The 13,749-nt window shown below is 43.6% G+C and overlaps 1 protein-coding gene across 1 annotated transcript in view; it reads right to left on the bottom strand.

The window, feature by feature from the left end:
- Positions 1-13,749, bottom strand: part of LOC138480807 (pre-mRNA 3'-end-processing factor FIP1-like) — an 889,709-nt gene that overhangs the window by 218,526 nt on the left and 657,434 nt on the right. Inside the window, exon 13 of the mRNA XM_069612552.1 lies at positions 8,370-8,422. Coding sequence (XP_069468653.1) covers positions 8,370-8,422 — 53 coding nt within the window. The remainder of the gene's footprint in view (positions 1-8,369; positions 8,423-13,749) is intronic.

The following is a 13,749-nucleotide window of genomic DNA, read 5'->3' as shown; positions in this document are numbered from 1 at the left end:
AGTCCCTTGACGTCCTCCCTCTTGTCCCCAACGACTGAGGCTCAGGCACAGCAAGATCTGCAGAAACTGCCAGGAACAGAAGTCTTTAGTTGCATCTTTTTCTTCAAAATAAGGTACTGTGAAAACCTGACAAAGAACTTACCTCTCACTGCGAAAGTGTGTGAAACTTGGGCAACTTGCAGGCCTAGTCAGCTTGTGACCCGACATATGAATCTTTCTTCTATGAACTACTTCTGGGAACCGTTGCAAATACTTTTCCGTTTAACTACCAGAACCGTTTTTACCTATACAAGACTCTAGCCCATTGACTTTGGCCACCTATTGCATTGAATCAACTCCTCTGGTGAACTCAAACTATTTGCAGTGTTTAAGAGCAACTGTAATATTCGTTTTATTATCTTAGGCCTTTTTGCTCCTCCTTCAAAGTAGTTTAAATGACTCAGAACCTGATGGTGTGAAGTACTGTAGAATCATTTTGTGTGATATTGATTGCCTCCTTTTAGTGAATGTTTTCTAACTGACTGTGTATAAGTGTCTATTTGAATACTTGTGATTATAGACCTCTGTAACACCCTTAACGCTCACATTCCCTCTTGAGATAAGCCTGGCTGCTCAGCTCGCTAGCAAAAACTGTGTGGTACAGACTTATACCAAAGGTTGGTTTTGCTTACACCTGTAGTCATAGTTGTGTGTAGTGGTCCCAGAGGGTACTGCATACACACTCTGCCTAACAGCGAGGAGCTGAAACCGCGAAGTGCCGCTGATCTGAAGTTTGCCCATTGCTGCAGCCAACCTTCCATTCGTGGTGCAGGAGTCCCCAGACGTAATGAACTTGCAAGCGTTCCCAAATGGTATGAATGAAGGTGCCTTTTGACACTTTGCATCTTAGACAGCAGGCATGGTCAGTGCTGCCCCATTGAAACAATGGTACCTTTATAATGGACTCTGAAGTATTTTAAGTTGTATCAGCCGAATTCTGGCCGAGATCCCAATCTCCCTAGGGAACGCCAACTCAATGCTTCCACCCATTCCTTTTATTCTATTGACCCTGCATCCCTCTCCCACCTGGCCTTGAGGCTTGTTAGGTCCCTGGTCCTGATGGCCGCAATAACCTGATATAAGGTGAATTTGATTTTATGGTAGATACACTCTGCAAGTAGGTTTGCCTCAAGACTGGAACGGTGTCCGGACATTTCATCGAAAGACATTTGGTCGAAAACCAAATGGTCGAATGTTTTATTTTATTTATATATATATTTTTTAGGTTGTAGTTTAGGGAAAAAAGGGTTTTTTTTTTTAGAAAAAAAGGGGTTGGGGGGTTAGTAGGGGGGTGCCCCCCAAAAAATAAAAAAAAAAAGTGAAAATAAAAAATAAAAAAAATTCGACCATTTGGTTTTCGACCAAATGGTTTCGACCAAATGTCCTGTCGACTAATTTATTTCGACGAAATGTCTGGCAACCGACTGGAACATGCCGGAATATTTTCCAAGGTTTGTAATTGGGCGTTTGATCTGCTTGGAGTCCGAACGATGTTCAGATCTCCTCGAAAGGGACCAGTCTGCCACATTTAACCACACCTGAGAGATGCGGTATATTGTTTCTCTCCCATGTCCTAAGACTGCCCATCCTGTGAAATTCCAGGAGCTGTACATTGCGCCATAGGGGCCGAAGTAAAGTAGCTCGGCCTCACGACCCCACGTGTCAATGTACCTCCGTCCACACCCGCCTAAAATGCTGACACATACTCGGCGGTGATAGCTTCTGGGGATCACTATATAGAATTTGGGTAGGAGGTAGTCCCTGCAGCCACCTCCTCTCAACCTTAACATGTGGGAGTGCAGGATCTCCATGCAATCAATCATTAACTACTGTCAGTTGGCCGGCCCAGTAATATCTTTGCATGTGGGGTAGCCCAATGCTGCCTTCCAGACCTATCTTTGCAATGTGACCAGGGCGACACGGGCTTGTCTGCCTCCCCATAAGAGACTTTTGGAGGGCAGTGTCAACTTTGGCAAATTCTTTTCTGGAATTGTGGAGTGGAGCGTTTTGTAAAATGTACGGATATCTAGGCAGGGATAATATTTTAAATAGGGACGCCTGCAAGGTCATCGGGAGGGATTTCCAGTGAGTTATGACTCAAATGAACCTCTCAGTTATGGGGTGAAGGATTGCGTGTGTGTGAAATCATTAAGGTACGGTACTAAGCGTATACCTAGATACCCTGTGTTGACTGCTTATGTATAGCAGGTAGCTGCCTAGTATGTCTTCTCTATTCTAGGTTCAACCACTTTTGTTTTCACTGGGTTAATCAGAGGGTTTATAGTGACTTTTTCGAATGCCATTTTCTCAAAAACATTTTGCCGATAAAAATGTTTTTAATGTTTTTTTTTAATGGGGGGGTTGCCCCCTAAACCCCTGTTTTTTTTAACACTTTTTTAACTAACAAAACCACCAAAAAAATATATAAATTTTAAAAAAACACATTGGAAAAAAAAATGTGTGGCAAAATGTTTGACGAAATTGCGTTTCGAAAATAGGTTTTCGAAAATATGACCTGATACCTAATCAGAAATGGCGATATTCTTTTAAGCACACTCTTGAAAAGAGGTATGGATGTGAAACAGGCTTCCCTTCTTTAAGAACAACCTCAATTAAAAATAAAATGTTAAAAAAAATATTTAAATAAATCGGTCTCTTCTTGAGGTTCTTCGGTTTGAATGCCAGACCTGGCTGCTGCCCTTTTTAACAGATCAGTGCATAACACCTGATCTTCTGTGGGTGAAGAGGCTGATAGATCTGCCGTGTCTGGCAAGGGAAGAGCATAGACATTTGGGTCGATCTCTATGTTTTTCTCTTCATCCCCAATGATTGCCTTAACTGTGTAAATGCCTTCCTCAGTTATCTCTTCATCTTGTTCAATTTGTTCTGCCACTGTTTTTGTCTTTTTAGGGATGTATTCAGAAAGAGGTTCCCCTTTGCATTTTGTTGGTAATCTATTGCAGAACTTTGTGAAATTCTGCATATTGCTCCTAAGGTAATGAAACCTTTCTTTGGACCATGGAATTCCCAGAGGGGTTGATGAAAGTGGTTCCATAAAGAAATCGTCCTGTGTGATGCGCCTTTCGGCATTGGAAACAGCTGCTGCTCTCGCTGTTTCACTCGATGCTGTTCATTTGTGGGATGGATCTTTGTTAGGGAGAATTCTCAGAAATGTGCTAATTCCCTTCTACCTTAGAGACCCCCAGATCTTTTGCTGGACGTTAGGACATATAATTTCCAAGCTGGAGAGAGCAAGACTGTTTTTCCCACCGTCTCATGTAGTTTTCAGTGATTTGGACTCTGTTTCTTTTGACTTTGGAGTCTGACAAACTCCATAGGAATCATCTTTACATTGTGACACACAGCACCTTCAGTGCAGTGGCACAGGAAGTCTCTTTGATTTCCCAAAGGTTGAAATAGCTGCTCTTGGTGAAACTACTGTTTCCAGGAGCAGCGAAGTGAAATTGACTTTACTTATATTTTGTAACTTTCCAGACCCAGCACACACTATTTTACAATAGGGTGCTGGAGGGGTTACTTAGTATCTATCCCCTTTGTCTAGTTTCTCATGTAACATTTTTATGTTACCCTGTCTACAATTAATGGCTGGTGGCAGTGGTTTACTTGTACTACCATTGTGCATTTTTTCCGCGGACTGCGTTCACAGCCGCAGTAAGGCAACCATGGGTGCCCGTGTTATCAAAATGGCCCTGGTCGTCTTTTTTGCCATTTCTTGTTGGAAAGTTCCATCTTGAGTTTCACTCTGCGTGCCAAATCGGGTTTGGTCCCTTTGTTCGTTTTGTGTTTGGCAGGATTCATGAGTGAAGCCCGCTTCTGGCTCCAGTATATCTGGCAGGGGCTGGAAGTGAGGGAGGTGCCAGAAGCTCCCTGTGCTTTATCCTCTTGGTTACAGGAATGCATCCAAAAGGTGATTGGCTGGCTGACTGTCCTTGCAGGACAGCCACCCGGCTGTGTGATTGACAGCTAGGCTGGAATGAATGGCAGAAACCTGCATAAAAGACGAGGCTTGGAAGACATCCGACCATTGGATGAAGGAATCCGAAGAAGAACTTGGAAGAGACGCTGTTAGGCAACGTTTGTATGCAGAACCCTTTGGGTGCACTACATACAACTACAAGTATAGGAAACACAACCTTTGGTATAAGCTTGTTCTACACAGTTTTGGTAGCATGTTGAGCAGCCAGCCTTATCTCAAGAGGGATCAATGTGAGCTGTAGGGGAGTTACACAGAGATTCACAGTGACAAGTATTCAAATAAACTCTTACACTCAAGGTTTCTTGAATAAAAAAATATTAATGTATTCATCAGTCAGTTAGGATAAGCCTTCTTCAGAAGGGAGCAATATTAAATTAACACACACACTCTTCAATAATGTACACTCTTAGTTTCTAAATCAGTAAAGGCCCACAGACACAACCTACACCCTCAGGTGACTTAAATAGCTAGGGTGCTGGGGACATCAATAGCTTACTGTTGGCATTCAGAATACTGTTGAATTTGGTAAAAGGAAATGTTTATTAGAACAAGAGACCACAAACATTCTTAAGTAGGCAAATACTTTTGGATCCTCTAAGAAGAGTCATTCAGTACACAGGTTAAGCCAAAGGCAATGGGAAAAATCTTATATAGGATGAAGCACTTCTGGTAGGTAAGTAGAAAAGTCTTTGCACAATGTTTTAGAAGTCTTTGAAGAAAAGAAGAATCAAATGTAGGGCCACAAGCTGATCACACTTGTGAGTAGTAGAAGATGCATGCAACTCTACAGCGAGAGGTAAATTCTCTCAGACTTTACAGAAACTTTGTAGTGAAGAAAAAGTGCAGCAGATAACTTCCTGTGCAGCTCTGCAGATCTCTCTGTTGTGGGCCTCAGTCGTGGGGACAAGCGGGAGGACTTCTGGGGACTCCTGCACTGCAATGGGATGGTCACCCCTCGCAACCGGCAATCTTCAAATCAGTGGCTGTTTAGTGTTTCAGCTCCTCGCGTCTACCGCAAATAGTAACACCATGGTTCCTTGCTTCTGGGGTCCCGCACTCTGTTGAGGGGGCTCAGGCTCGGCCAGTCCCGCTTCCTGGGAGTCCGGAGGATCTTCCTGGAGCTCTACGCCAGCTTAAAAACAACACACACAATCTGGTGTTCCTCTCCCTGGCTATACGGTTTCCAGCAGCAACTCTGTGGAAATTCAACCAGCTCTGAGATGGATGAACAGGTGGCTTACTTTGGGGTTGATTGGTCCCACCAACTCAAGGGGAGAAGTCGTCTTTGCAGGGGCTTCTCTGTCGATACGAATTTGGTCCAGGAGTTGCAGCAGGCGTCCTCTTCAAGTTCTTCCTCGGTTCTTTCGGTCAGTGGTCGACTCTGCCTTCCAAGCCAAAACCCTCGCCTTTTATTCAGTTCTCTCCCATTCATTCCAGCCCAGCTGTCAGCCACCCAGCAGGGTGAATGTCCTTGCCGGACAGTCAGCCGGCCAATCACCACAGAGTGCCTTTGGGTCTCTTAGGAGACTAAGCACAGGGAGTTTCGGGCACCTCCCTCACTTCCTGCCTACCCCAGACACCCTGGAGCCAGAGGCAGGCTTCAGTCGTGAATCGCGCCAAAGGCAAAACGAACAAAGGGACCCAACCTGGTTTGGTGCGCTGAGTAAATATCAAGAAGGACCTTTCCACAAAGAAATGGGGAAAAAAGAAGACCAGGCCATTTTGACATTAATAGAACCCATGGGTGCTTTACTGCAGCTGCGAACGCAGCCCGCGGTAAATGCACACCACGGTAGTAAAACGAAACCACTGCCACCAGCCATTCAGAGAGAAAAGTGTAACATAAAAATGTTACATGAGACATTAGACAAAGGAGATACTAGGTAACCCCTGTAGCACCTTATAGTAAGATAGTGTGTCCTGGGTCTAAAAAGTTACAAATGCAAGTAAAGTCAATTTCACTTTACTGCTCTTGGAAACAGCAGTTTATCCAAGAGAAGGTATTTAAACCTTTAGGATATCTGGAAGACTTCCCTGTGCCACTGCTGTGTGACACCATGTAAAAGATGATGCCTATGGAGTTTGTCAGACTCCACAACCAAAAGAAAAAGGTTCTCACTCTCTCCAGGTTAAAAAAAATCAAGTCCTCAAAATCCAGCAAAGTTGCTGGGGGTCTCTAAGGTGGAGGGAATTAGCACATTTCTGAGAATTCTCCCTAACAGACACCTACTGCAACTCCTGGACCGTTGGTTTGCCCAGTGAAGCCCTGCTGCTGTGCTGAAACTCCGAATTCGTTTCGACTAGAGAAGCCATGCAAGGACGACTTTGTCTGGATATCCTCTCAGAGCTGGCTGTACTTCTACTGCTGCTGGAACCGAAGTGCCAGGGAGAGGAACACCAAATCGAGTGGATCGCTTTTATGTCAGACCTGAGCGCCAGGAAGATCCCGCGGACTTCCCTAAAGCAGGACTGATCAAGCCTGAGCCACCGCAACAGAGCGCTGGACCTTAGATCCGAGGAAAGTCTGAAGTGGTATCCGAGAACCGCAGTGTTGCTATTTTCAGTAGACGCGAGTAGCTGAAACCGCGAAGTCAATTGAAGTTTGCCCTTTGCTGCCGCTGACCTTCCCATTGTGTTGCAGGAGTCCCCAGAGGTTCTCCCTCTTATCCCCACGACTGAGGCGCAGGAACAACGGTATCTGCAGAGCCACACAGGAACAGAAGCCAGCTGGAACCATTTCTACTAACCAAAAGGTACTGTAAACCTAAGAGGACTTACCTCTTGTGGTGTAGCCTTGCTTGCTCTCAGTTGAGACTTGTCTTGGTTGCATTGCAGAGTTGCTTCAAGCTTTGTCCCTCACAAGCCTCGCAGCTTGTGGCCCTTCAAGTTAATCTTATTTCTACAAATCGTTCTAAAAACATTGTGCATTGTCCAAGCCAAAATGAATTATTTATTAACGTTGGTTTTATTCCCATATTTAATCCTTTACACTAAACTCAGTATTGCTCTAAAATGTACCAGTGATAAATCAATGTCCACAGTGTCCTAGCTATTTAAGTCACCTGAGGGTGTAGGAAGTATCTGTGTGCCATCTCCAATGGGTATCATCTGATTTAGAGAAACGGAGTGTGTTCTGAAGTCTATTATAATTGTTACATGTTTTGCTCCCTTCTCAAGAAGGCTTACATAACTGACTGTTAAATTAATAATTGTTTAATCATGGAACCTTGAGTATAAGTGTTTATTTGAATAACTGTCACTGTAAAACTCTGTTACAACATTACTGCTCACATTGACCCCTCTTGAGATAAGCCTGGCTTGCTCAGCCAAACTACCAACCTGTGTAGTACAGACTTATACCAAAGTTTTGGTTCCTATTGCCAGAAGGTCAAGGTTGTTGTAGTATTCCCAAGGATACTGCACACAATTTTGACTAACAATCTTAATGGCTTAGATTTGTTCACACTTGAGAGTCTGTTAAGTATCCAACCCTAAAGGCTGAAAATAAACAATATGAGGACGTCAAACTGTGAAGGATCATGGGTAACTATAGACGTAGGATAGGGATAGTGTTACAGGTATACCTTTGTCAGTATCCACTTTTTAGAATTTGTAAAAACATATGAATACGTCACACCAACCAATCACAAGCCACACACACACACACACACTCACAATCCACACACACACACACACACACACACACACACTCACAAGCCACACACACACACACACACACAAGCCACACACACACAAGCCACACACACACACACACTTACAAGCCACACACACACACACACACACACACACACACACACACACACACACACACACACACACACACACAAGCCACACACACGCCACACACACACCCCCACCACCCCCCCTAACAGAGTGCCTGGAGAAAAGTGGGGCATTGCCAAAGAACCTGGAAAGGAAAACAAACGGAAAGAAGCAATTATAAAGGGGAAGTATCGCCCCAAACATTTTCTGTTGACATTGCAGTCTCAGAGGAGATATTACCCTCAATCATGGACGAGGACCTTATATCAGGGAGGTAAGGGGTGAGTTAGTGACATTTCACAGTGCCCTGCCTCCAGCTTGTCACTGGTACCACCCAACATCCTTTTAAAGATTGAATTAAGTTATTTACAGCAAATAGTATGCTTCTATATATAATGGACAATGAGCCTATTTGTATGAACTGCTGTAAAAGAAGCATGCACATGTAACATGGAATTGCAGGAGTATAAATCATGTCAGAAATATCTAACTTTTCATTCAGCTACCTACAAATATTAACACATTTGTTGCTTGTAAGAGGGCCACTTACCTCCCGGGTTGTATCCAAATGAAGGAGGATGTCTGTTGTACCTATTAGCTGGGCTTAAGAGAATATGAAAAGTCAGAATCTCAAGCTGCAAGGCAGAAGTCCAAGTTATTTCTTAAATACATATGGCAAAGGTAACATTCATAGTTCATTTACTAAAACATTGGGCATTAACACACATGGTCCACTTAGAAATGTAACATTCTCCTAATTTGGAAAGAACATTATTTAGTATGCAGGCTTAGAGCTTAGAAAGTGGGCTGTTGGAAGGATGCACAGATAGAAACTATTTGTTCGGGTAGATTTTAATTGTTCTGCACAATCTCCTCCACATGTGATACCCCCAGCACTTTTTGCTGGACTATTGGATTTGAGTGAGAGGGAACCATTTCCAGAATCAATCATTCTTTTAACCAATCTTTGGGATACTTTTGTATTTCTTTTTATACCTTTTTCTTGGAGTTATGTTTTCCTACAAGTTTTATAGCATCCGTCTTTGACATTTGCATTACACAGCACTCTGTGCAGTATTGCTGGGAGCCCATTGGGCTTCCCTTTTTATTTTACTTTATAGGGGGATATTTTTATCCTTCCATCTTTTCCTATTGTGAGATCAGCAGACCACACCTTATTATGTGGAGTGCTGATGGGCTACACAGTATCCTCTTTCTCACTGCTCCTGTAACATGTTGGTTAAGTGACAAGCTAATCTGAAAGGCTGGTGGCAGTGGTTTTATCCTAGGTACGTTTGCACAATTTCTACTCCTAGATTGTTGTTAGGTAAGATTTTGTAAAGTTCAACTGGTGTGGGACTTCACAAAACTCATCTCTTGGTATTGGGGACCCAACCTTTAATATAGGCCTGTACTACACAGGTCAGTAGAGTGACTGAGTAGCCAGGCTTATCTTAGGAGGGGTAAAGTACATGCTGTACAAGACTGGGCCACCCCCACTTCTCAGACCCAAGTGAGAGCCTTCTTAGGTCTCACAGGTTACTACCGAAATTTTCAGAAGGCAGATGGTCTCTCCAATTATATTACTTATTTATATATACACAAGGCCAATTAAGCAAACTTTAAAAAGGTAGCAACTACTAGCAACATTCGATGGAAGATCAAATTCATTTATACAAGAATCAATAATGCAGTTGAGTAATTTCTATGCTCGGTTCTCCATCTAATGGAAGCTGGGGACACCCCTTCAACTCCCGACTCCTATTACAGTGACCAAGGGAAGCAGGGGACACACCTGTCCGGTCGATGTAATAGGAGTCCGAATTTTTGAAAATGCTGAATGCGCATTCAGCATTTTCTAGTCAGTATATTGGACTGATACCAAATAAACCATTATTATTAGTGTGTCAGTGTTTCTTTGGCCTGTATGTATAATCTAGGCTCTGTGTGTTAGGTAAGAATTAGTTCAGTCCAATTGGTGTGGGACTACACAAGACTTATCTCCTTGGTATTAGACCCACAGTTTAATATAGGCCTGTACTACACAAGTTGTTAGTGTGACTGAGCAGCCAGGCTTATATTAAGAGGGGTAATGTGTGCTGTAGAAATGTGCAATGAAACAAGTAAATACAGATATTCAAGTAAACACTTACACACCTAAAGTTATAAAAAAATAATTATTTATTTATACACATATATTTAACACTTTCTTTAAAAAGCAGCAATTGGATGTAACATTAATTGCATGATAGGATTCAATTCAAATAGTGAACAAAGCAGGCGAGTAAAACAGGCATATGCTACACATATTCCAGCACCCGGAGGTGACGTCATTTGAGGTCAGTATAACATTTATATAGTATCACCTTTGCAATATGGAGTTTTTCAGGAAGGAAAGGTTAGGGTTAGATCAGAACAGACTGATAGGTTATAAGAACAAGGTTATAAGAACAAGGCTATAAGAACAGTTAGATTCTCCCAAAGGGATGGAAGCAGTCAAATATCCCAGCATTAAAGCGTCCAACATTTAAGACCTGTAAGGGAACAAGCACAGCCAAAGCCAATAGATTCAGAAGGTGGCCTTTAGGGAGCCAGGACAGTCAGTGTCAACGGACAAAGTCCAAGATCTAATGCTCTTCTTAGAAAAATGTTGTTCTTAAATAGTCAGTGTTCGAAAGAGAAATCACAGCAACTCAAGAGGAGTCACCTTTAGAAACCACAAGCTCTAAGGCCAATGCAGGTAAGTTGAGGTCAACTTGTTGGGTTAAAATGCACTCCCAAAGATAGGAAGCACCCGAAATGGCAAAAAGATACAATACCCCAATCCCCACAGTACCTTGAAAATGAAGAAAGTATTCCAGCTGGTTGCCTTCACGATGCAATGCAGTAGACCCTTGTTCCTGGTCCTTGGTTGTGGTGACGAAAGGGAGTCTGGTGGGCTCCTGCGGCAGCACTCGAGATAGGGGCTCGGCAGCAATGGATTTCCGTCGATTCAGTGGATCTTTGTGGTTTTGGCGCCTTTTCCTCAGCATCAATGAAGAACGAAAAGCTCTGGTTAGGATTTCCTTGATCCCTCGGTCCTGGACTCTGGACGATTTCTTTCTTCTGTAGGGTCCTCTGGATGCCTACAAAGTTCTGGCCAGATTCAGACTTCAGAAGACAATGCACTCACAAGTGGTCGAAGTAGCCCGGGTATTGGGCTTCTGCAGCCATGGAAAGAAGCAGCAAGTCGGGGTTGCGCCAAAATAGAGTTTGTCTCGAGGCTAGTTGGTCCCACCAGCCTAAGGGAGGAAGTCGCCCTTTGCGGGTCTTCCTTGTCGAATCGAAAACTGGCTCAGCACAGCTGCAGGGCTTCACCGGGCACTTTGCAGTCCAGGAGGGTGCTGCTGGCATCTCCTCTCGTCCTCTTGCTTCGGATTCTGTCCTCCAGTGGTCGACTCTGCTTCTAGTTCCAAAAACCCTGCTTTTTATGCAAGTTCCCATTCATTCACACCCCTAGGCTCTCAATCACATAGCAGGGTGGCTACCCTTTCAGCACAGCCAGTCAGCCAATAAGAACTGATTTCACTCAGTCACAACTAGAGACAAAAAAAGGGAAGTTTCTGGACCCTCCATCCCTTCCTGCTTTTCCAGACAGACTGGAGCCTGGTCGGTCTTCAGGGCTGAAGCCAGCCAAAGACAAACTACACAAAGGGTTCAAATCTGAGGCAAATACCAGAGTAAAAGCCTAGAAGAAACGAACTGACAAGAAATGGCGAAAAAAAGAAGACAGTGGCCATTTTGGGAAAATGGTCACCCTTTGGTGCAGCACTGCAGCTAGCTGAAGTATCAGCCTGCAGATACATGTCACTAGGTAGTAAAAAAGAAACCACGGCCACCAGCCATTCAAGTGAGTTAGTTTAACAAAATGTTACATGAGGAATGGGCTAAAGGAATTACCAAGTAATCCTCCGGCACTCCACATAGGGTGGTGTGTGCTGGACCCATAAAATAAAGGTAAGACAGACAGGGGTCATCTTACTATTCTTGGGAACTGTAGTTCACCCAAGAAAAGGTATTTAAGCATTAAGAGGAGTCTCAGTGGCACTGCACAAAAGGTGCAGTGTGTCACCATGCAAAAGCAGATGCCTATGGGGTTTACCAGACTCTATAAAACAGTAAGGAACATAGAAAATCATAGTCAGGAAACCACATGAGTACGTTGCAGCTAGGAGGCAGGTGCAAGTGGATCTAGGTCACCTGACCTAAGCCCCCCCCACCTTGTGCCTTCCTGGTTGCCACTCTTTTCACCACTTAGCAAGCCCCGCCCACCTGGTGCCTTCCTGCTTGCAGCTCTTTTCCCTACTTAGGGAGCCCTTAAGCCTCTTTTCCTTTGCAGCCCGGGCGTCTGAAGCAAAGGGCAATTCCTGTTTGGACAGGGAGGACCCAGGGCCCGACCCCCGGCTCAGACAGCAGGTAAGCATGCACCAACATGTGTTTACTGCCTCTGTCCCCACAGGCCATCCCCACCCCCTCTGGTCCCCCTGTGATGTTCCCTTGTGCCCTCCCCCCTTCTCAAACACAGGTGTTGCCTGTTTTGCTTGGTCCTTCTACCCTGCTCCAACCCCCTTCAGTCTACTTCAGCAGGAATCTGTCCTGATACATTCTGGTTTCACCATCACCGTCTTGTGGCAAATGCTGGATTTGACTTTTATGGACTTAATTGATTCACGGCGCGTCACCCTTTCTCAACTCCCATGCTGAACTTCCTTTGCATCTTGTACTCATGGTGGCCCTGAATCATGCTGTTCCCATATTCATCTTGTATCCTTGCTTGCAACTTTATGTGTTACTACTGCCTTCTGCAATTGAATGCGCTCTCCCCTCTTGCTTCTCCACTCTTTCTTGACTGCTTACTCTCTGTTCTCTCCTCCTCTCCCTTTTCCTATTTCTTCCCCTTACTTTCTTCCATTCACTTACTCTTTCAGATTTGTCCCTGGACCTAGTATGATATAAACATCGTCTGTCTCCTCCCCCCCTACCCTTACTTGTTCGCCAACTGAAATGTCGTCAGGCCGAGTAAGATAGTTAATTTCACATGCTTACTGTTCATGGCCTGTGAGAAATTGTATTTTCCCTTGTCTTGAAGCGCTTTGAAACACATTGTGTATAGGCGCTATATAAATAAACTATCATCATATCACTCACTCAGGAGTAGAAATGTAAAAGCCCTAAATCCAGCTAAAGAGATGGGGATCTCTAAGGTCAAAGGGAATTGGCACAGAAATGACAATTCTCCCTAACACACTGTACTGCCTACAGCCCTCTCTCCCCTCCTAAAATAAACCACGATTCTCAGCCATTGCTACCAACAAAACCTTTGTGGTTCAGGCCTATACTAAGATTTGGAGCAGTGTGCCGCAAATGTGCGTCTTCTAAAGTTATACATAAGGGGGACAAACAGCATTATTCTTCTAGGTTTACATTTCAATATTTAACTATTTTAACAGACGTCATTATTTTAGACGCAGATGTCAAGTGTCTCATGTTAATTAATGCATAAAACAGTTAACTGAAGAAAAAGCAAAGCACAGCAAAGAAAAAGAAAATGCCAAGTCTGTGTAATGTTACACCTTCTTAACAAATCTGTGTGCAAATTGCAGATGTCAGATTTCAATACAGTAGAAAAAAACTGTTGAACTATGTATTTGAACCACCTGTTTAGAATACGGCTAATTTGCACGTCTTAAAATAAATGTATTCCTTTAACAAGAGAGGCAATATCGGCCAAAACCTTATTGGAAATAATTCTTGGGGGCTAAAAAGAAATAAAACAAGAAGCTCATTCTATAGTACAAGTTTCCAGAGGATCCAAACGTGTGCTATTGGGATAAGAGATTCAGGTCCAAAAGCTATGGCTAAACGAGATAGGAAATTAATCTGTCATCTCT

Source organism: Ambystoma mexicanum, chromosome 5p (assembly GCF_040938575.1).
Source record: "Ambystoma mexicanum isolate Mex_15411 chromosome 5p, UKY_AmexF1_1, whole genome shotgun sequence".
Lineage (NCBI taxonomy): Eukaryota > Metazoa > Chordata > Amphibia > Caudata > Ambystomatidae > Ambystoma > Ambystoma mexicanum.
This window is presented reverse-complemented; position numbering and strand designations above follow the sequence as displayed.